The sequence below is a fragment of the Schistocerca americana genome, chromosome 2 (genome assembly GCF_021461395.2).
Source record: "Schistocerca americana isolate TAMUIC-IGC-003095 chromosome 2, iqSchAmer2.1, whole genome shotgun sequence".
Classification (NCBI taxonomy): domain Eukaryota; kingdom Metazoa; phylum Arthropoda; class Insecta; order Orthoptera; family Acrididae; genus Schistocerca; species Schistocerca americana.
The window spans coordinates 83,907,833-83,933,091 of NC_060120.1; the positions used below are offsets into that span (position 1 = coordinate 83,907,833).

A 25,259-nucleotide genomic window follows, 5' to 3' on the forward strand; every position below is an offset into this window, starting at 1 on the left:
TATACAATTATCATTCCATAACTGAATGAATGTTATTGAGTTACGTAATTTTCCACACGTTCATATTCCACTCGTCACATTATAAGTAAAAAAATATATATATCGTGGATGTTATAACTAGGCAGATCGTTCTCTCGATGGTGTGATATACATATGTTGGGGCGTAGTCGTAAGTCCGCTGTGAGGTACTCTACCACTCTGGAATGGTGGACTGCCCTGCCTAAACCAAGCTCCATCAAACTTCGGTCAATTATTGTGCTGTTCAAACCAACGTAGGGGTCATCTTCTGCGCGTTTACACTGTGAAATTGTAGATATCTGTCAGAAAGCTAACACTACGTAAATTTAAAATATGTTACCCATTGGTCGACTGCTGGTGGTGCCACTCCTGTCTGCATAACGGCGGGAAACTATGCGAGGCTAACCGTTCGTATGGGCTTAATTTGTATATCACAAATTGTTTTACTTTATATTATGGGACATAATGTAATATACTTTTACGAATTTTACGAGTTGATTACGGAACATTTGTTATTATTTTATAATTAATACTATAATTGCAACTCTTTTTAAACGGATTGATTCCGTTTACTGTTATTTACTCTCACATAGATTTATGTTAAACCAAGGTAACTAGTAATTACATATAATAAACTGTATTAAATGCCGTTGATCGCCGCTGGGGGTGTTTCCGTCTATTCACGTGATCTCAGCACGCTATTTAAGCCCACACGAAGGGTTAGTCTCGCAGAGTTTCCTACCGTGACGTAGAGAGGAGTGACACCACCAGCAGTTGACCAATGGGTAACATATTTTAAATTTACGTAATGTTAGCTGTTGAATAATGGAGTCTTTCTGAGGGATATCTATAATTCCACAGTGTAAACGTCCAGAAGATGACCCCTAAGTCGGGTTGAAACCGGTTGGCAGTATAATAATAATAAATGCGATTAAGACTGTTTTTGAATAATTGATTAATCATACTAATCGCTGCTTCATCTCCACAACCATGTTGTCTAAAAAACCATTAGTAGTGGTGGAGGAACTGACAGTTTCGGCATCAAGCTCGGCATCGCCGCTCTTGCGTTCTTTTTCTTACAGCTCCGTCAGCTAACAGTGCAATTTGGTGCAGTTCACGCATTACTTCAGGACTTTGTGGGTCCTTACGACATGGATACATCTAGCGTTTTTCCCTTCGACGTGGTCGCTTACGCCTGAGCAGAACACGAAATTCTTAGCCACCTTTCTGCCAGATTGCGTATGTGATCGTATCGTTACTTCTCCTTCTCACAGATCGCCAGATATGGGTGGTCTCTCGATAAGGAAATTTTCGTGCCCTTTTGGTCCTCATGAGCCTCACATTTACCCCCATGTTGAACGAGGGGATAAGAGGGTGTTCCCACTCCATACAAAGTGGGGAATATTGTGTCGTGGCTCAGCATACATCACTGGGAGTTGTTATCCATTGCTGTCCGCTCCAAATGGCGACTCTCAACTGCAAATCTGTTACTGATAAGATCCAGGAGGCAGTACTGGAACATGAACGAAGCTCTCTGACTCTTCTTCAAAACGTACAAATTTTGGATACGTGTGTTGTGCAAGGCATATTACACCGCACAACTTTCCGCGCTTCCCTCCATGAGGGCTAAGTAACTGAAGAAGTTGTCCAGTCTCTTTTTGTGGAAGCTTCATATCATCGGGTTGTAATATGAGTCGTTGACGAAGCCATGTTCCTTTGGCCCATCGGGCATTTCTGATGTTCCGTTTTATATATCTTTTATGTTAGGCGCACCATATTTATCGTAGTGTGTTCAGCGAGTCTTGATCCCCCTGTTGATGGTGGTTGTCTGATTTTAAACCGAGACACATTCGGGATTTCTATCTAGCTGTGAACCACCTAGGGGCTGAAATACTGCAGCGGTCGGCGCCCGGGAACAAGTTTTTGTTGGCTCGCAGGGAAGGATTTCTTTGCCCCAATTCAGTTGAACTGTTATCACCGCGAATATCCTGGAAAACTCTTAGAACGAACGTCAGTCTCCCGGTTCTGCCAATAGCAGCGGCCTCTTATCGATGTAGTTATCAACAATTTCATTTCCACCAGCGACCGTCTACATCGTATCTAGGTTAGTGACACAAATAAATGCAGTAGGAGTGTGTCCCTGGATTCGCTGCAGCACCGATTTACTTCTCCTGGTCACGTGGCAAACTGGCCCTGACCCAGCAAGCAATTGGCTTTGCTCATTCTCTCTGTTGAAGCTGCATAGTCCACTGATATAATTTCGAGGCCTGTTATCTCTTTTTACCGAGAACAAAGACTAATACGATCGAATGGTTGGTTGGTCACTTTGTGCATTAAGTCGTTTCTGGCAAGGGTGATGATAACCGTTCGGCTTTTCGCCAGGTTAAATCTACGGCTTACAGGATTAACCGTGATTTATTTTCAAAGAATATTCTTAAGAATTTATTTTATTTACTAGCGATTCATCATGAACATTAACACATTTAATCACACTATGTAAGCGTGGAAGTAGTTGCCAGGGAGTATCTGATGAAATCATAACCAACTTCCTCTTAACAAATGGGAATTATATTCACTTTAATAGTGCCTAAAAGCACTTTTTAAAAGAAACAGATTTAAAATTATAATCAGAAAGCACCCTCTAAAAATATTAAGTTACAATTTATTCAGAGGCAGAAAGAAACAAGTTTTGACTGTATGAGCTTTTCGGGTAGAGAACCTTGCCGCTCCCTTCTGACACGGCCGTAGTTACGACCGCTCGCAACAGCCTCTGAAAGACTACACTGGTGCAAATCTGCAACACACCAGTTTACTTTAAACCAGAGATTTTAACAATTTACACAAGCAGACAAACTATGCACCCCCGGAGGAGGGATGGAAATAGTACAAAACACTAAATTTAAAATAATAACTTCGCCACCAAAGGTGCAACTTGATTTTAACTTCTAAGAAAAGTCTTGCGGTGAAAGAGTGGCAACTTTATATACTAAAATGATCATTTAAATAAAAGCCCATGAAATGCGATCTTATATAAAATTCTAAAAGGTTGGCCAAACGAGTTAAGATGCTCTACAGTACACAGATACCGCCTCTCAAGATTATATGCAAGATAAAACGTATTTCAGGAATTAGTCATTAACATTCCAAGCAATAAATTCGTTAACACACCAAATCCGACAGAGGCAGCTCCGAACGACAGACAGACACTAACTGCCTCACAGATGCGGACGAGAGACAGACTAGCAAGCTGGGGACGAGAGACTGACCCAGACTGACTGACTGGCGAGTTTTTATTTTTTTTTTTTTTTAAGCTGGCAGCAGCTTAGTATGACACTCTACAGCTTACAGACTTTGTTTTAAAAAGGTGAAGATAATACATGATAAAAAAGGCGATAAAATCGAAGACTTAAAGGGTAACATGGCGAATAAAAATCGTGGAACTTAAAACAGAATAAAGGGATGATGATGCTAATAAAAATACATACGAAGCATACAGGAAAAATAAAGACAGACAATTAAAAAAACAGGGCGACAGTCTGGTTTCTGTTCGCAAAGGACATAAAATTCACACCCAGCAACAGCATGAAAAGATGAATCAACACTGAACATCCACTGGAACACTGCACCAAAATATGACATACCACAGCCGAGAGCACGTGGTGGGGAGGGGGGGAGGGGGGAAATAGATGAGGGGAAGGTAAAAAAGGAGGGAAGGTGAGGAAAAGCGAAGGGGGGAGGGGTGAAAGGAGCCAATGGAGGATGAGGACCCATAAGAGGGGTGGGGGGTGCTGGGCAGACACGACAGAGACTGGGGAAGGCAGAGGATGGGAATACAAAGGGACTCTGGGTGGGAGGGGGAGAAGGGAGGTAGAGAGAGGTTAGGCAGGGAGAAACGCAGGATGGAAGGGGGGAAGAGGGAGCCCAGGGAGAGGATGAAGGGAAGGAGGGGGATGAGGATCTGAGTTAATAGGAGGGATAAATGGATGGAGAGAAGGCATCATCCGGGAGGGGGAGTTGATGGAAGCCACCATGGGAAAGGAGATGAAGGGTGTAGAGATGGAGGGTAGGGGGGACACAACAGTGAAGATGCGGCAGGGGGCGGGGATGGGAGAGGAGAGGAGCAACCAGGGGCTGAGGGGGATCAAGCCGGCGGGAGGTGTAGAGTATGTGGATATGTTCGAGGAATAGGAGCAGATGGGGGAAAGAAGTGAGGTCATAGAGGATCCACGTGGGGGATGGGAGGCGAGGCGGAGTGCATGACGCTCAAGGATCTGGAGGGACTTACAGAATTTGGGGGAGGGGGGGCAGATATCCAGGCGGGACTTGCATAACAGAAGATGGGACGGATTAAGGATTTGTAAGTGTGGAGGATGGTAGAGGGATGCAACCCCCATGTCCGGCCAGAAAGGAGTTTGAGGAGTCGGAGACGGTGGTGGCGCCGCTGTGGCAATCCCCTGGGAAAGGGGCTTTGGATTGGATGGAGCGGAGATGAGGGATCCAGGTGAGGTGACGGTCAATGGTGAGGCCAAGGTAGGATAGGGTGGACAGGACGGGTGCAGACAGTAAGTGAGAAATCCAGAAGCCGGAAAGAGCGAGTGGTACGACCTATGATGATTGCCTGGGTCTTGGAAGGATTGATTTTCAGGAGCCAGTTGTTGCACCATGTGGCAAAAAGGTCAAGGTGATTCTGGAGAAGGCGTTGGGACCGTTGGAGGGTAGGAGCGAGGGCGAGGAATGCGGTGTCATCAGCATATAGCAAGAGGTGTACTGGAGGGGGAGGGTTGGGGCATATCTGCTATGTATAGGAGGCAGAGGAGAGGGGAGAGGACAGAGCCCTGGGGCACACCTGCAGAGGGGTAGAAGGTGTGGGAATTGGCATTATGGATGGTAACATAAGACGGGCGGTGGGAGTGGAAGGAGTGACTGGCGAGCTCATAGCGCCCCTTAAATGCACGTGAATAGGCACCTTTCCCCTTTCCCAGGGGATTGCCACAGCGGCGCCACCGCCAGAACGGAGGGCGACTGCTTTACACTACGCACTGCGGCACGCGCTTCAAAACAGCAATTTTTACCACGGCTCACAGATCCTTCGTGCAACTCCCCCGATTTTGATAACTCTTTCGCAGCATGCTAAATCTTACTTTTTAGAGACAAGAAATTGGATAGTTCTGGTAGCAGCTCCTGGTCTCATTGTGTGTTTTTTGTCTCTGATTTGCTCTGTATTCTTTCTTTTGTTTCAGGGAAAAAGTAGATTGCGGCCATGCGGAGGATCGTGGTTCGATTCCTGCTACTGTCAAAGATTTTTTCCTTGGTGGAAGGACTGGTACGGGTAGCACTCAGCTGATAAGTCTACAACGGCCGGAAGAGCGACGTGCCGACCGCGTGCCCCTCCATGGTACACTGACATGGACATGACGTTGCCAGGCAGAGGATGACACGGCTGCCGGTAGACATCTCTTGGGCCTTCTCATCCTGAAAGAGAAGCTCGTGTAAGTAGCCCATACAGATTTATTAAAACCAGCTGTGACTAAACGGCACAGTGAGTGGTTTCACCTACTTCAGTTGCAAGGTAAATTGTCTTGGATAGGTGAAATTGAAGCGCACCTCATAATCTGATTCCAGAACCCCAGTTTGAATAGTGAAGGAGAGACCCAAGAAAATCCTACTTTCTTACGTCAGTAGTAGACATTAAGTCGGGGGGTACCGGTGACTGTAACTTCGTGGTAAGGGATGCAGTAATTAGAAATATTCCGTCTTTATTCGCAACATTTTTATTTTCTAATTACCGTCGAACGCGTCTCGGAGTAACAAATCTATTCTCAAAGACTGTATAGAAATAATGGCTGTTAGATATACTTCGTCTTTTACCTAGCAGTAACAGAAAGAAACAGTTCTTAGATTTAACGAAGAAACTGCCGCTATAATGAGAGAAGTGCTAGAGGAAGGAGAGAAATAAAATACTGTAATATATTATGTACCTTTGATAACACAACACTCTCTTGTACATTGTTGAAAAACTTCCACATTTGCACTTACATTTTGAAGAACTTAACATGTTATGGCAATACTACTGATAGGGAGAGACACGGATTTAGTGGGGAAGTGGAGCGGCCTGGTTGTACACTGAAAGTCGAAAACTCCTTATTACGAAAGTTTACTACTTTTCAGCAGCCGAACAACCTTTTCTTATAAATTGGATGAACAGTCAACACCGTTCCCTACCGTTTCTTTCATTTTGTTAAAGATAAATGGTAGTCTCTTCTATGATCTAAAATCGAACCATCATTAGTTAATCAGGTTCATCTTGCACTGAAATCCTTTTGTCTGGTTTTCTGAAGTTCACTTACAAGAGTTTATACAAAGACAATACCCAAAAAACATTAAACAACAATATTAAAACGAATATCTAAAAAAACCTACATTGAACAACGTTGCATTTCAAACCCTTAAGTAGAAATTTTGGAAAAAAGCAAACGCAACTCAGTTTGCAGAGCGCACTTAACAACTTTTGGGTATTAGGAATCAGGTCAAATAACTATCAGTTATTCCCCAAAGTTGTAGCGCGTCGACTGCCTTAATAACGACAGTTATTTTAAAACAATCTGTAAACTAACAGTTTCATAGGCCACTTACCATTAAATTTCAAGAAGTTAAAGCAGTCTACCAAAAGCATTTACGAGTCCGATTGATAACAAATAATTAATCGAAATCACACACAGAAAATGATCAAGCTATGCTCTCACGGAATCATTTGCAGCTAATTAACGAAAGGAAATGCAATTTATAAAATTCAGTTTACCAAGAGCATTTACCAACACATTAACCCGAGATCTCCCTACTATGTCTGGTAATTACTACACTGTGCCTATAGACACAGTCCTCCAACAAGAAAAATTCCAGTGTACTACATAATCGTACAATACGAGATATTACAATAGCAGAAATGACAACCCTTTATCAAAGTACCATGTATAGACCAACCTTACTTAAAATTAATTAAGGTGTACCCATCCCTTGGAGCGGCAGTGTTGTTGTAGCACTCGTAACTCTCTTCTCAGGCCTGACTACCAGAACAATACAGCAGATTACAGTTCGTTCCTTATTTTCACCAAACAAAATCAACTTATTCGGTGCCAGTGCTGTCCATAATTCTCCAGCCACCCCCCACCCCCCACCCCCGCCCCACCCTCTTCGAAGATCAGCTTCACAACATAATTGTAAGAGGTTCTAGAACACTATCACTTCATCGGATGAAACCACAACCAGTCCCTTCATTTTCAGTGACTAAAAGTTTCAAAAGCGAAGTACCTTCATTCTACACAAGATGGCTCTCATAGCGTGCCGTCTTCTTCCTCCGAACTAGCGAAAGCCTGTACACGTGCCTTCCTTCACACATGCACGCTTCTCGGTTCCCAGCAGCCTCACCAAAACACATCCACTCGCCGGCCGTTACACTCGCAAACGCTTCCAGCACGCGTGGAACCACTTCTCATCCTCGCCCGCAAACGCCCTCTCTTTCGCTGGCCTTGCACGCTTCATCCATACCACCAAAGACATTCTGTGAAGGCAAATCAGTCAATGATCCCAGCGGAAACCCCGAACCACCTGACATTGTTCACCTAAATGACTGAAATTACGTATAACCTACGTTACAGTCGTGTGATGGAGTATTGAACTACCTGTTATTTCCGCTTGGATAATTTGAGGAAATTAAATAGGAAATTAAAAACCTTCTGAGAGGAGTGACAGTTGATATGTCACTTTAAATTTTAACATTTTCATACTTTACGGGTCACAAATTGAGAAATCTGGAATAAGCTACTTGAAGAAAGGTCAGTTTCTTATTGCCCATCGCCTGGGAGAGAGCGTTTATCAAATGACGAAGGTATTCGTCTGTTTCGCCTATTAACAAGCTACTGTCGTGAGCAACTCTGTAAGTGCTTAAAGGACTTTGAAGCGTCAGCTGGGTGACAAGGTACGTCCCCCTTGTCACACAAGGCCGAGGTCAGAGACTTGTCCGCTGTGTAAGCCTTTGGTGGCAGCGTAGTGGATGAGGTAGTCAGTGGAGTCTATTATCAATCGATTATCGATTGTCGACTTGAAGAAGTTCTACAAAAGGCCTATTCCTAAGCGTTGAAATGGCGCTGCTACAGGTGGGATTACTACCAGATATTCTAAAGGTAACAGCGACCCGTGCTTCCGTCGATGCCATTCGATACAGTTGCTCACATAGTGACTGACGGTTCGCTAGATTCTGTCAAGAGCCTGCACCGAGCCCACGTAGTTGTTCACTGAAGAGAAATGAAACTGCGACGCAAAGAAGGAATTGTGCAACATAAATGAAAGTTGTAGGCATGTGTCTACTTCTGAAAGTGATGTCTTTTCAAATTTATCTCCGATCACAACGAGTGAAACTAGTAGCGCCACTATGATGATGCAAATCACGTTTCCTTTAAATATGCGCTGTAAAGGTCATGAGCGTTATCTACCTTGAACATCGGACGTGGCGAGTTAATGTTTGTCGACATTGCCTTTAAGACGACAAAGATTCCATTAGCGATAGCTCACTGAGTGTGATCGAGGTCGTATTATAGGGATACGAGAAGATTTGTTCCTTCTGCGATAGTGCAGAAAGAATTGACTGGAACATCATTGCTGGCAGAGGTGGTCACGAGAATGTACTGTGGTGCTCCCGAGGGATAAGACCATCATGTTCGGTATATGGCTCTGGCGCATCGTACTGCATCTCGAGCAGCAATCTGAGCAGAAACTGACACACACAACGAACTGTTACGAACCAGTTACTTCCAACGCAGCCACGCGCCATGTAGTGTGCATTCCACTAATCCAAAATCACCGCCATTTGCGACTTCAATGGTGTCAAGCGAGAGCTCGTTGGAGAGCAGGATGAAGGTCTTTTGTGTGTGTGATGAAAGGTGGTTCTGCCTCCGAGAGTTATGGCATTATGATGGTTAGTAGGAGGCCAGTTGAGGGCTTGCACACAATCCGTCGGCGTGGTAGACACATTGGACGTACACCTGGAATTATCGTCTGGGGTGGATTTCGTATGACAACATGAACAATGTTACTTATAATCCGTCTTGATTGAACCATGTTTATTCATATGACCGGTTTCGGTTCCTCTAGAACCATCATCTGCAATTTCGGTTACAAGAGTAACCCGTCCACACCCAGCGACCTTCAGATGCTGCGTCACATCGGCATGATAAGGTTGTTGTGTGTGGACGGGTTACTCCTGTAACCGACATTGCAGATCTGAAGATGGTTCTAGAGGAACCGAAACCGGTCATATGAATAAACATTTTGCAATCAAGACGGATTATAAGTAACATTGTAAAACCACTGATTGCGGTTATCCCAACAGACATTATGACTGTTTTTGCCAAACAACATGAACACTCTAATGGTTATACCATGCACGCTGACTGATGACTCGACTTGTGCTGCAATTCATTAACAACGTTCAAGGGGATGTTCTACAACAGGTTAACGGTCGCCCGCGTACAGTTGTTGTAATGCAACATGCTCTAAAGAGTGACGACATGTTGTCTTGGCTTCTCTATCATCAGATCTATCTTCTGTCGAGCACATATGGGACATCAGTGCAAAACAACTTCACGTCATCCACAACCGGAATGACCGTCCAAGTGCAACAGGAATGGAAGTCCGTCCCATAAACTGACATCCGGCACCTGTTCAACACAACACATGCACGTTTGCATGCTTAGATTCAAAATCTGGCAATTAAACCGGTTATTAATGTAGCAGCATTTCACTTATGCAATGCCTTACCTCGTGCTTGCAATGTTAATCACTTAAATATAATACCCAGACTAACGTATTCCCTAAATTTCATTATTGTACATTAATTATTTTTTGGTATTGTGTTTTTTCTCCGTCAGTGTATGTTTGAGAAGATATATCGCAGTAATTGTGACGATAAACGTTTAGAATAGTCGCCGCCGTGCGCTCGCGTACTGCGTGTACTGTTTTGAAGTTAAGAGTAGGCGCGGCCGAGCCTGCGCAAAAGTTTGACGGCCAGGAGAGCGTGGAGGTTGAATCCAATAAAACCTGAACCCAACTAGTGACAGAAAAGCCAGTAACGTGGTTAAAATAACAACATGAAGACGAGTCCTTGGGTGAAAACACACCCTCAATAGTGAAATTAGCTTTTACGTTATTTCACGTTGAATGTTTAAAGTATGTAACGAATTTTAAAAATTAATATCTCGGTATGGTCTTAACCGATCTTTACGAACTAAGTACCTACGAATGGGTCCCATGCCACACTATCGGACTACCGTAGTAGATTTTCTACGAACTTAGCTATTTTGAATTACAGATTGGAATGCATATTATGCATAGAAATCCGAACTTTCGCATAAGTAAGACATGAAACATTGAAAATGCTGGCAGCATAAGTACACGTAGGTATGTATAAGTGTACTTAGACTTAGTTGTTTATAATTATTAGTAACAGAATAACACAAAGTAGTGTTTTCAAAGACAAAATCATTATTTCTCAACAAATTGTATACGTTAGGGAAAAACTAAGAACAGCACTAGAAAGCCGTGAAAATTTGCGTGCAAGTTCATATACACTGATACTCCAAAACACGCCCATGCCTGGCGCTACGCTGAATGCCACTTGACGGCGTTGCAGGTACGTGAAGCGGTAACAAAGGTATGTAAGCGGGGGATAACCCGAGCAAGGATATCGGCTGCAAATGGGGAAATCCATTGAGATAACCAACTATGACAGAGGGCAGATTATTATTAAGCACAATCGGTCAATGGGTAGCTCGAAAGCGGCGAAACTGGTCGAATGTTCACATGATACTGTCGTGAGCATCTACGGAAATAGGTAGAAGGTCAGTGAAACTACACTACTTGCTAAATGGTTGGGCGCCCACGACTCTTCACAGAACGTGGGGTTCGAAGGCTTGTTGCTGTGTAAAGCAGGATAGATGGAGATCTTTGGCCTCTCTGCCGAAAGAGCACAATGTCGGTGCACACGCAAGTGTTTGGGAGCGCACCATTCATCATACATTGTTGAACATAGACTTCTGCAGCAGATTGGCCTTACGTGTTCACATCTTGACACAACGACATCGCCAATTACGACAGCAGTGGGCACGGGACCTTCGATTCACGGGAAAGTGTCGACTCTTCGGGTGAATCACAGTTTTGCTGCACTGGGTTTACGGTCGTCTCCACAAACGTCGTCATAGTGCTGAACGGCGACTCTAAACGTGCAGTGTGCCACGGACGCAGGCCGGTGGGGGCAGTATTACATCTACATATACATCTACAGCCTTACTCCGCAAACCACCTGACGGTGTGTGGCGGAGGGTACTCTGAGTACCTCTATCGATTCTCCCTTCTATTCCAGTCTCGTATTGTTTGTGGAAAGAAAGATTGTCGGTATGCCTCTGTGTAGGCTCTAATCTCTCTGATTTTATCCTCATGGTCTCTTCGCGAGATATACGGAGGAGGGAGCAACATATTGCTTGACACCTCGGTGAAGTTATGTTCTCGAAACTTCAACAAAAGCCCGTACCGACGTACTGAGCGTCTCTCCTGCAGAGTCATCCACTGCGGTTTATCTATCATCTCCGTAACGCTTTCGCGATTAGTAACTGATCCTGTAACGAAGCGCGCTGCTCTCCGTTGGATCTTCTCTATCTCTTCTATCAACCCTATCTGGTACGGACCCCACACTGCTGAGCAGTATTCAAGCAGTGGGTGAACAAGCGTACTGTAACCTAGTTCCTTTGTTTTCAGATTGCATTTCCTTAGAATTCTTCCAATGAATCTCACTCTGGCATCTGCCTTATCGACGATCAACCTTATATGATAATACCATTTTAAATCACTCCTAATGCCAACTACCAGGTTGTTGTTGTTGTTGTGGTCTTCAGTCCTGAGACTGGTTTGATGCAGCTCTCCATGCTACTCTATCCTGTGCAAGCTTCTTCATCTCCCAGTACGTACTGCAACCTTCATCCTTCTGAATCTGCTTAGTGTATTCATCCCATGGTCTCCCTTTACGATTTTTACCCTTCACTCTGCCCTCCAATACTAAATTGGTGATCCCTTGATGCCTCAGAACATGTCCTACCAACCGATTCCTTCTTCTAGTCAAGTTATGCCACAAACTCCTCTTCTCCCCAATCCTATTCAGTACCTCCTCATTAGTTATGTGATCTACCCATCTAATCTTCAGCATTCTTCTGTAGCACCACATATGGAAAGCTTCTATTCTCTTCTTGTCCAAACTATTTATCGTCCATGTTTCACTTCCATACATGGCTACACTCCATACAAATACTTTCAGAAACGACTTACTGACGCTTAAATCTATACTTGACGTTAACATATTTCTCTTCTTCAGAAACGCTTTCCTTGCCATTGCCAGTCTACATTTTTTATCCTCTCTACTTCGACCATCATCAGTTATTTTGCTCCCCAATTAGCAAAACTCCTTTACTACTTTAAGTGTCTCATTTCCTAATCTAATTTCCTCAGCATCACCCGACTTAGTTCGACTACATTCCATTATCCTTGTTTTGGTTTTGTTGTTGTTCATCTTGTATCCTCCTTTCAAGACACTGTCCGTTTCGTTCAAGAGATCTTCTAAGTCCTTTGCTGTCTCTGACAGATTTACAATGTCATCGGCGAACCTCAAAGTTTTTATTTCTTCTCCACGGATTTTAATACCTACTCCAAATTTTTCTTTTCGTTCCTTTATTGCTTGCTCAATATACAGATTGAATAAAATCTCACTCCCTTCCCAACCACTGTTTCCCTTTCATGCCCCTCGACTCTTATAACTGCCATCTGGTTTCTGTACAAATTGTAAATAGCCTTTCGCTCCCTGTATTTTACACCTGCCACCTTCAGAATTTGAAAGACAGTATTCTAGTGAACATTGTCAAAACCTTTCTCTAAGTCTACAAATGCTAGAAGCCTAGGTTCACCTTTTCTTAATCTAGCTTCTAAAATCAATCGTAGGGTCAGTATTGCCTCATGTGTTCCGATATTTCTACGGAATCCAAACTGATCTTCCCCGAGGTCGGCTTCTACTAGTTTTTCCATTCGTCTGTAAAGAATTCGCGTTAGTATTTTCCAGCTGTGGCTTATTAAACTGATTGTTCGGTAATTTTCACATCTGTCAACACCCGCTTTATTTGGGATTGGAATTATTATGTTCTTCTTGAAGTCTGAGGGTATTTCACCTGTCTCATACATCTAGCTCACCAGATGGTAGAGTTCCGTCAGGACTGGCTCTCCCAAGGCCGTCAGAAGTTCTAATGGAATGTTCTCTACTCCCGGGGCCTTGTTTCGACTCAGATCTTTCAGCGCTCTGTCAAACTCTTCACACAGTATCGTAACTCCCATTTCATCTTCATCTTCTCCCAGGTAATTTATGGAATTAGCTGCTACGAGTTGCTGACCTGTTATACTGTAGCTAAATTGTAAAGGATCTTTCTTTCTATGTATTCGCTCCATATTACACTTGTCTACACTGAGATTCAATTGCCATTCCATGCACCATGCGGCAATTCGTTGCAGATCCTCCTGTATTTCAGTACAATTTTCCATTGTTGGAACCTCTCTATATACTACAGCATTTGCAAAAAGCCTCAGTGAACCTTTGATGTTATCCAGAAGGTCGTTTATGTATATTGTGAATAGCAACGGTTCTACGACACTCCCTTGCGGCACACCTGAAATCACTCTACTTCGGAAGTCTTCTCTCCATTGAGAATGACAAGCTGCGTTCTGTTATATAGGAACTCTTCAATCCAATCACACAATTGGTCTGATAGTCCATATGCTCTTAGTTTGTTCATTAAACGACTGTGGGGAACTGAATCAAACGCCTTGCGGAAGTCAAGAAACACGGCATCTACCTGGGAACCCGTGTCTATGGCCCTCTGAGTCCCATGAACGAATAGCGAGAGCTGGGTTTCACACGATCGTCTTTTTCGAAACCCATGCTGATTCCTGCAGAGTAGATTTCTAGTCTCCAGAAAATTCATTATACTCGAACATAATACGTGTTCCAGAATTCTACAACTGATCGACGTTAGAGATATGGGTCTATAGTTCTGAACATCTGATCGACGTCCCTTCTTGAAAACGGGGATGACCTGTGCCCTTTTCCAATCCTTTGGAACGCTACGCTCTCCTAGAGACCTACGGTATACCGCTGCAAGAAGGGGGGCAAGTTCCTTCGCGTACTCCGTGTAAAATCGAACTGGTATCACATGAGGTCCAGCGGTCTTTCCTCTTTTGAGCTATTTTAATTGTTTCTCTATCCCTCTGTCGTCTATTTCGATATCTACAATTATGATTATTATATGCGAGACATTCCCCTGCGATGACATGCGATCTGTGGTAGTAATCGAAGGCATAGTGACAGCTGCGAACCATTATGCTTGATGTCTTCCCCGACGGCCATGTCATCTTTCAGCAGTATAATAGTCCGTGTCTCGGAGCTAGAACCGTGCTCCAGTGGATTGGGGAGCATTATAGAGGACGTCTCGGCTACCAGATTCGCTTGATGTAAATTCTATGGAACACATCGAAGTCCCTATCCGGCGCCATCACAGCGTACGCAAATCAGCAGCCTGTTATTTGCGTGAATTACGTGATCTGTACCTAGACATCTAATTCCATATATCTCCACAAACTTACCAACAAACTGTCGGATCCCTCATAAGCAGATCTCTGAAAAGAACTGTGACTGACACCCGAACAACAGGGAACTCACATGCATCGAGATTAGAAAATAGTCCATTGATGATGGCTAGGCACTAGGCGACATCTGAATCTGCGTAATAAACACTGCAGAGAAAAAAGGACGACTGATTTCTGCGCTCTGTAATTGATAAATCACCTAAGAGTCGCTAAGTGCCTCCTTTATTCCGGATCCGCGCGACGGCTACGGTCGCAGGTTCGATTCCTGCCTCGGGCATGGATGTGTGTGATGTCCTTAGGTTAGTTGGGTTTAAGTCGTTCTAAGTTCTAGAGGTCTGATGACCTCCGATGTTAAGTCTCATAGTGTTCACAGTCATTTGAACTGTTTTCGCTGAATACATCCACTTTCCTAATGGAAGGTGTTCTGATGAAGTAGATGAAGTATGATTATGTTAAGCAGTTAATGGAGCAAACTGAGAGGGATATGGCATACTACGATGGTCTTACAGAAACATTTGATAGGAATATAGAATCTGATGTTAATAGAAGAGTGTGTGTTCATATGCGAAATGTTAGTAGGGGGATAATAATAATACAGTAAGTAACCGTTCAGTTAGTTGAAAAGGGTATGAATATAACGACATTCAGAACATCTTGATTCACAATAATGGACAGTAAATGGGTGTTAGTGTGATGAATTAAATTCAGAATGGATGGAAAAATATGAAAACAACAATGAGGCCAGTGATTGGGTAGGTTTTGAAAAATATACTCAGAAAGTGGGTCCAAATATATGAGAGAAACAAAATTTTTATTTAGCCACTAAATTAGGGAGGTGGAGTGTAGAGAATGCTTAATTTTAAAATGCAATTGAGTTAATATTTGCAGAAGATGATGAGATACAACCATGTAACTGTGTAGGGGGAGGGGGTTTAAGTGTGTCTTACGGTGAAAGATGGTACACAGGAAGTGGAGGTGGACCTTTTTGCTGAGGACAGTCGTAAGGCATGAATAAACTGAAAAGGTGCAGCCAATACTTAATGTTAAAGTTGGAAAAGTAAGCAATGCTACTCTGGTAGACACTGGATGTTCAAATGGTTCAAATGGCTCTAAGCGCTATGGGTCTCAACATCAGAGGTCATTAGTCTCCTAGACTTAGAACTATTTAAACCTACCTAACCTAAAGACATCACACACATCCATGCCTGAGGCAGGATTTGAACCTTAAACCGTAGCAGCAGTGCGGTTCCGGACTGAAGAGCCTAGAACAACTCGGCCACAGCGGCCGGCACTGGCAGTTCCATTAGTGAATAGCAGAAGATTTTTTTAATCATATCAGAAATGATAAGGCAATTGAATTTCCAGTCACAGGGGTGAGTATTAAAAATGTCTTTGGGAATTATAGCAAACCAGTGAGGAAGGATGTGTATTAGATATAAACATTTGGGGAGCACTGTTTAATCAGGCATTTCTGGTGATTGGAAACTTGAGCTTAAATGTGGTGTTTGGCATTGATTTGTTAAGTAAACATGAGGCTAACATTAATTGTGAAGATTGAGTACCTGTGCTAAATGTTGGAAGGGGTAGGAAGAAAGCAAAATTTATAAATGCACTATCTGGGAAGGACCTTGTGGCCAGTATCCTGGACTTTATGTACACCCTGTACATAAAGTCCAAGAACAGTTTCAATTATTTATTGCACGAGAACCAAACATTGTACAGATATCATACATATGTCAGTTTGAAGGGAAACCCTGAAAGTTTTTTTTTAATGTATACCGCCACAGCGTAGTTTGGTAATTTGCCGACCGTCAGCGCTAGGCGCAAACATGGCGAACACGGAGCTGCCCCTATCGATGGATCGGTTGTGCTACAGAAGGGGACACCTGTTTCATGAAATGGCCTCCCCTATCACCAGATCTCACTCTGTGTGACTTTTTCCGTGGGGGCACATTAAAGATCTGGTGTATGTACTGCCTGTACCACGTGATGTAGCAGAGCTCCGGAAGAGAATACGGGAAGCGACTGCCACAGTCGACGATGCCATGCTGGGACGGGTATGGCAAGAATTCGATTACTGTATTGACGTCTTCCCGGTCACTCATGGTTCACATATCGAATGTTTGTAAAAAACGTTCAGAGTTTCTCTTCAAAATGCAATATGTATAACATCTGTACAATGTTTAGTTCTTGTGCAATAAATAATTGAAAGTGATCCCAAACTTTATATATATATATATATATATATATATATATATATATATATATATATTAGTAGGAAAAGGAAGAGAAGGAAACGTAAACGTAGTAGATGAGTACGGATTGGGGGAAAGAAATGAAAGAGGCAACCGCCTGGAAGAGTTTTGCACGGAGCATAACTTAATCATAGCTAACACTTGGTTCAAGTGTTGGTTGTATACAGTAGAAGAAGAATGGGTAGCTTTGAGGGATGAAGTAGTGAAGGCAGCAGAGGATCAAGTAGGTAAAAAGACGAGGGCTAGTAGGAATCCTTGGGTAACAAAAAAAATATTGAATTTAATTGATGAAAGGAGAAAATATAAAAATGCAATAAATGAACAAAAAGGAATACAAATGTCACAAAAATGAGATCGACAGGAAGTGCAAAATGGCTAAGCAGGGATGGCGAGAGAACAAATGTAAGAATGTAGAGGCTTATCTCACTTGGGGTAAGATAGATACTGCCTACAGGAAAATTAAAGAGACCGTTGGAGAAAAGACAACCACTTGTATGAATATCAAGAACTCAGATGGAAACCCAGTTCTAAGCAAAGAAGAGAAAGCAGAAAGGTGGAAGGAGTATATAGAGGGTCTATACAAGGGCGATGTACATGATGATGGAAATGAAAGGGGATGTAGATGAAGATGAAATGGGAGATATGATACTACGTGAAGAGTTTGACAGAGCACTGGAAGACCTGAGTCGAAACAAGGACCCGGGAGTAGACAACATTCCATTAGAGCTACTGACAGCTTTGGCAGACCCAGTCTTAACAAAACTCTACCATCTGGTGAGCAAGATGTATGAGACCGGCGAAATACTGTCAGACGTCAAGAAGAATATAATAATTCCAATCCCAAAGGAATCAGGTGTTGACAGATGTGAAAAGTACCGGACTATCAGTTTAATATGTCACAGCTGTAAAATACTAATGCGAATCCTTTACAGGCGAATGGAAAAACTGGTAGAAGCAAACCCCGGGGAAGATCAGTTTGGATTCCGTAGAAACATTGGAACTCGTGAGGCAATACTGACCTTACGACTCACGTTACAAGAAAGGTTAAGGAAAGGCAAACCTACGTTCCTAGTACTTGTAGACTTAGAGAAAGTTTCTGACAGTGTTCACTGGAAAAATCTCTTTCAAATTCTAAAGGTGGCAGGAGTAAAATACGGGGAACGAAAAGCTATATACAGTTTGTACAGAAACCAGATGGCAGTTATAAGAGTCGAGGGGCATGAAAGGGAAACAGTGGTTGGGAAGGGAGTGAGATTTTATTCAATCTGTATATTGAGCAAGCAATAAAGGAACGAAAAGAAAAATTTGGAGTAGGTATTAAAATCCATGGAGAAGAAATTAAAACTTTGAGGTTCGCCGATGACATTGTAAATCTGTCAGAGACAGCAAAGGACTTGGAAGATCTCTTGAACGGAACGGACAGTGTCTTGAAAGGAGGATACAAGATGAACAACAACAAAACCAAAACGAGGATAATGGAATGTAGTTGAGTAAAGTCTGGTGATGCTGAAGGAATTAGATTAGGAAATGAGACACTTAAAGTAGTAAAGGAGTTTTGCTATTTGGGGAGCAAAATAACTGATGATGGTCGAAGTAGAGAGGATATAAAATGTAGACTGGCAATGGCAAGGAAAGCGTTTCGGAAGAAGAGGAATATGTTAACATCGAGTATAAATCTAAGTGTCAGGAAGTCGTTTCTGAAAGTATTTGTACGTAGTGTAGCCATGTATCGAAGTGAAACGTGGACGATAAATAGTTTGGACAAGAAGAGAATAGAAGCTTTCCATATGTGGTGCTACAGAAGAATGCAGAAGATTAAGTGGGTAGATCGCATAACTAATGAAGAGGTATTGAATAGGATTGGGGAGAACTGGAGTTTGTGTCACAACTTGACTAGAAGAAGGGATCGGTTGGTAGGACATGTTCTGAGGCATCATGGGATCATCTATTTAGTATTGGAGGGCAGCGTGGAGGGTAAAAATCGTAGAGGGAGTCCAAGAGATGAGTACATTAAGCAGATTCAGAAGGATGTAGGTTGCAGTAGGTATTGGGAGATGAATTGCACAGGATAGAGTAGCATGGAGAGCTGCATCAAACCAGTCTTAGGATTTAAGACCAGAATAACATATATATATGATGTGTTTACGTTTAAGATCCTCTAGGGGTAATTTTGATGTTGGATGGATTTGTGTGGTGGTAAGGTTATTTTGCCGATCACAAGTAAGATTTTTTTTTTTTTTTTTTTTTTGGTGGGGAGCGCAGCTGACTCAGGGCAAATATGTGCAATGGTGCTTAAATCCTGTGTATGAGTTAAATGAGTGGCAGTTAAGTGGCAACCTAGCAATTAATAAGTAAATGATTTCAAACTGGAAGGAAGGGTGTTAACTGAAGTGTAAAGCGAATTTTTTGTTTTTATTTTGATAATTGGCATGTGCTTTAGCACACATTCATGTATAGAGATTTTGTTTTGGACACACACAAAATAATTTTTAATGCATCGAGGTTCAGCTGCTGGCCAATTTTCTAGTAGCTAATGAAGAGTAGATTACTTTAATAATAATTTTAAGTCATTGTTATGATACTTACATTTCTGCATGGGTTAATATTTTGGTTTGGATTTCTGTAAAGAAATGGTGTTTTATTGGCTGTATATTCAGCATTGATTGTTGCTGTGCATTAGCTCGTAATTTTGAAAATCTGGCAATAAAATTAAGGCGTTAATGGGACTTTGCCTTTTTATTCAGGAGGGGCTAGTTTGTTTGCTAATGCTATTCCATGACACATTATCATTCCATTTCGATGGGAGAAACCTTCTCTCACTGTAGTACAGTCGCAAGAACTTGGACCTTTCTGTTTTTCTATGGAAGAAATTTTTCTGACGGAAATGAAATGTCTCTACTTAGCATAATTTTCTTGAAAACACTAGAATCTGTTCACTTGTATCAAGCCTCGCTCTGAAATTTACTGTTTTTGTGTCAAGTCTGAATGGCAGTAGAGGGTTGGTTTCGATCCGACGAGCCCCTGGTGTTCGGACAATTATCAGTCACAGGAAGATGACTGGGTGACTTTTGTTTCTTACCAGTGTCATGTCAGTTGGGTGGAGGCGGGCTTTAAATGGCGCCGATGACCAGAACTGCATTATTGTAGCGACTCTGGGTGTCTCGTCAGCTGACGACGAAAGGTGTGTGCTTCGCCAACATGCAAAGGAAAGTCCATCGCCAAAAATAGTAATTTTTTTTACAGTTAAAATGGCTGGGAATAAATTAATAACATGGTAGTGGAACTATGTCCACGGGAGTTTTAATTTCAATTGCCTTTTGTTTATTGTGTTTGACAGGCAAAACTATACATCACATGCGTGCAGAACAACGCATATTAGAGTCATTATTTTTAGGACCTATTTAATTGTTAGGTTTTTCTTTATGATTCAAAGAAAAATGGTTCAAATGGCTCTGAGCACTATGGGACTTAACATCTGAGGTCATCAGTCCCCTAGAACTTAGAACTACTTAAACCTAACTAATTTAAGGACATCACACACATCCATGCCCGAGGCAGGATTCGAACCTGCGATCGTAACAGTCGGGCGGTTCCGGACTCCAGCGCCTAGAACCACTCGGCCACCGTGGCCGGCCTTTATGATTGGTACTTGTTTCTCATATGCATAGTAATACTGATATTTAAATATGTGGTTAGGTCACGTTTAGGGCAGTAAAAGATGTCCATCACATAGTTTTAAGTTTGCTTTATGAGTTGGGGAGATACCATGAGGAATTGATACTGTACTTAGTGGTAATTGCGGCACCCGTCACTGAGTGAACTGGGTCGCAAATGGCGGTTTTGTGACGGTACACCTCCCAGAAAAGCGCCTTACAAACTTCGAGAGTGGACGTGAGCTAGCGTGCCGAGTTAAATGTACTCTGTATGACGGTTGTCGTCGCCGGAGCTAGCGTTTCACAGGAGGAGTGGGAACAGCAGCGAGTCATGTGGAGGCCGAGCGTGGCCTCCCCCAGCGGCAACCGCTTTATAGTTTCTCCGCTAGATGTCGGCGTCCTTTGAGGTTGAAACTTCCCCTTTGAACAATTATACAAGACTGTGCTTAACCTGACACACAATATTAATTAGCGCAACGCAATCTGACTTTCAAAAAGTCCCTACGAAAGAATGGCGCTGACTAACATTAACCTATACGTTTCACAAATCACTTACCTCACAAAAATCTTCGCTACTCAAGCTACTGCAATACAGCGAGCGCCACTACTGCCAGCTTGATATCATCGTATATAAATATAGCAGTTCATGACAAATTTCAAAACTCCGCCATCTCTCTCCCCACATCCACCACTGCTGGCGGCTCACCTCCAACTGCGCAACGCTACGCGCTGTTCACAGCCAGCTGCCGCTGCCCAACACTACAATGGCAGACAGCAATGCAAACTAGCCACAGACTGCACACAGCACAGCCAGTGATTTTCATATTGAGCGCTACGTAACGTTGCCAATAAGAAAACATAAAGAGCCTACTTACATAGAGAAAACATAAACTGCCTACTTACATAGCCCCCATGCTCCCCACAAAAAATTTTACAAATCTTTTTTGGGCAGTGGCCAATAATGATTTGGTAAAATTTTTCATAATTACAATAACAAAGAAATCAAATGCACACACTTATTGATACAATGTTGGTCAAAAGCTCAAATTTTCTCACAGTCCATAAAGACAGTCTTGATCGTTCATTACGGTAAAATAGTAGTGTTTTTCTCAAAGTCTGAGCAGTAGAAGAAAATGCACACGGAAGTAGTGGATTTCCATGCAGTCTTGAAGAAGTAGTGTTGTCCTTCCAACGGAAAGACAGTGCTGACTCTTGACATGCATACAGGTAATGGGCCACAACAGAGCAAACCCACAGCAGAGTCAGTCGAAATTTTGAAGAGTATTGGTAGGTAGGTCATCACAGAGCAGACCCACTGTAGTCCTGGTAGAGATTACGGTATTGGTGGGCCACCAGAGGTGCAGACTCACTGTAGTCCTTGTAGAGACGGCCAGCAGCCATCTGTTGCGACTGTGCAGGTGCACAATCACCATTGAAGAGTCTTGCGGATAATACAGCAAGTCCATAACCACCACTTGTGCACTCACAAAGTTTTTGGAATTGTCCTTAGAACCAGCAATTCTGTTATCCCATCCCTTGCTGAATTATTAACACAAGTGCAAACACTAACAGTCCCTACTTCTCACATATTGTCCATATACTATGACCAACAGAAACGTGTGCAGTGAAATCTAACTTAATTTGAAGAACTGGTGTCTATACGATTATAAATTTACAACATAAGAATACAATTACAAAGGTACAAAATACATCATTAAAGAACATAACAATACAGATAACATTTGTAGTAACACAGGCTTTACAAAAGAATAGAAATAAACGTATACATCAGTTTTACAAAAATAATGACAGAACTACATACATAAAGATCAGAATAACTTTTGAAACATCACTTTCACATATGAGCATTAAAACAGAACAGATAAATAATGTCTCAAATCTTTACAAAGTAAATAACATAGTATTAGAAGAATTCTACAACATAGCTCCCATCAGCTAAACACATAAAGACAGGAAAAAGACAAATACACAATGGTACATACATACATAGCCAAATAATACAAAAGGAAAGGACAGGGTTTGTTTTACTGCAGTATTTTGCAAACAAAACTTTCTTAACTTCTTGGAGATCTCCCTTCATTCATCATTATTCCCAAAAAGTCCTATCTATACCTGCTTTCTGTATTCTATTCATATTTATTTCAAAATAATTATTTCTCAGTGTACAATATTCATTTTGGCCCAAATATTTTTCATATAACTTCTCAATGCATTTTTTCCCTATTGTCCATAGTCAGTTGCTTATGTAGTCTACCCCCTCTTAAGCTAACTTAAATCTACTGAGCTCAGATACTGAACTAAGGAACGAGGCAATGCAGCAGCACAAAACAATTAACACAAACAGCAATGATAAAGAAATGGAAATTTGCAAAGCAAGCTACAGTAAATCTAAATTACCAAGCAATTCACATTACAACTAATATGAGGCAATGCGCAGCAAACAAGAAAAATAAATCTGGCTTAGCAGAGTAACACAAATTCAAATTCAGCAACACTATGCCTGGCAAACAGCAGCAGAAAATGAAATAACTTATACCTAAACATGACAAAGCTCAAGCAGAAAAAATAGTACACTAAAAATAACAATGCAGATAAGGGAAATGTATAATCACATCTTAATGTCTAAGTAATTAAAGTGGTGCACCACAACAACTTATTGTAAAAAAAATATTACCATGTACTTGAAAAGAATATTATGTATGCAGTTACTGTTACTAGTCCCTTCTTATTGTTCTTTCCTTTCCAAGTGCTCCTTTTTTGAAGAATGTGGATCACAAAATTATTATTTAATAGATCTGTTGACAGAAAGTGTTCACATTAGCAAATGCATTTAATTTTATTTTATGAAACCAATGCTGCAACACAGCTGGAAAACAGATGTCAAATGAAATAAGCAATTACGCAAACCAAAGCATAAAAATATCATTCAATAGTCATGTGACATTTCATAAGTTAGTAGAAATTCTCTCAACTCTCGTAGAAAGACGCTTGTCGTAATCAGGTGTGCAGATGTAAAAATATTTCTCGTCATTTCATTAGGCAATACAGTAAATATCATAAATTACGAGCTCCACAGTATGCTTTCAACAAGGAAATGTCAATAGCGAGGATAATGGCCTCCCTTTTTTTTTCTACCTGTGCCGCTGAAAGGCTAATGGCTTTTTTTTCGGGCGGCTGTCGCCCAGGTGGGTGCCCGCGACGCATTACGTGCAGGTGGTCACTTAACTTTCTTACGGAAATATTTACGACAGCAGTTTCCGCTACAGTGACAGTCTCACATAAAAATATTTCACAGGTCAAGAATTAGCGTTGCAAATCTGTAGAAACAAAATCCTATAAATATAAGTGTCCAAAAAAAAAAAATTCGCTAGCATTGTGATACAGTCACGCATTTACGCACATTTCATAACTCTTAAAGTACGAGTCTTGGTTTCCAACATACTTCTTATTCCTCATATACGGTACCATCATCTTATTGATCATAAACATATCTCAACAGCATAGCACACATCGTCATCGTAATAGTATCATAACATCCCAGTCAATTCTCAAAATCGTCGTAGCTTCCTCCAATAATTTCAAAACCTAAAAAAAATTCTCTGCTCATTTCAATAGTGTCATCTACCTCAAACGTACTTTAAAATCATGCTCTCTTACCAAATATATCATTCAAAGCTCTCATAGTATCACAATGGTTCCGAGAAAATATGAGCATTTTACAAAGTACAGACAAAATACAATTTCATAAGTGTGAAGTTATCCAACTGTGTAATTGCGTAAACATCTGTCACTGATGTAATAAAAAAAAGTTTATCTCTCAGTTACATGATCAGATAGCTGTGTAATTTGTGTGTTAGAGAAATATGGTACCGATGTGTAAAGTTGTATAGGCAAATACCATATTAGCTAGGGTTCCTTGTGGTTGCCACACACATGGTACACAAAGTAAGCGTGTACCCCCCTGATACTAAGTCATCTTTAATCTCACAGAAAGTACTTTAAATCCCAAATGTATTTTCAAGTAAACCAAAATGTTGCATTAAAATCTCATTAGCAGTACTGGTAAATGTTCTAATCGTGCAACTAACAAGCAAGAATGTACACACACAATTACACTGTGTCATCTGTTCGCAATAACAATGCATTCGTAATTTCTGTTTAAATAAGTTCTCTTGGTTCTTGACTGGATATTTAACTTCAAACATTGTTGCATGGTAACAGTTTCTGAAGCATACTAGTAACGTGAAGTGAAACGTTTTATGGCAAAGACAAAGTTAAAAAGCAGATTATCTCTCAGTAAGCGGTTTTACATGTGAAGTGTGGTGCAATCCTTTACTCTTCATAGTACTCAGAGTTTGAACTTGAATGCAATTGTCAGGCGGTATACGTCAGTAAAGAATACTGGAATTTTTATCAAGGTTAGCGTCTATGTTATTTTTCTCTGAGCCACCTGGCGCACGCGGCTGCCTGCTGTGCAAGTCATTGTCTGTCTCTTTGTTGGCGCGCGTCGTTATTGGGATTAGGAGACCTAACTTCTACAAATTCGCCTTGCCGAGAGGGCCCAGCCGTGTTAGAATCCCGCCAG

The 25,259-nt window shown here is 41.8% G+C and overlaps 1 protein-coding gene across 1 annotated transcript in view; it reads right to left on the reverse strand.

Moving 5' to 3' along the window:
- Window positions 1-10,036: 10,036 nt before the first annotated feature.
- The window catches only part of LOC124593798 (single-minded homolog 1-like), a 68,778-nt gene continuing 53,555 nt past the window's right edge, over window positions 10,037-25,259 (reverse strand). The window contains exon 4 of the mRNA XM_047132147.1: window positions 10,037-10,120. Within this exon, the coding sequence (XP_046988103.1) occupies window positions 10,037-10,120 (84 nt within the window). The remainder of the gene's footprint in view (window positions 10,121-25,259) is intronic.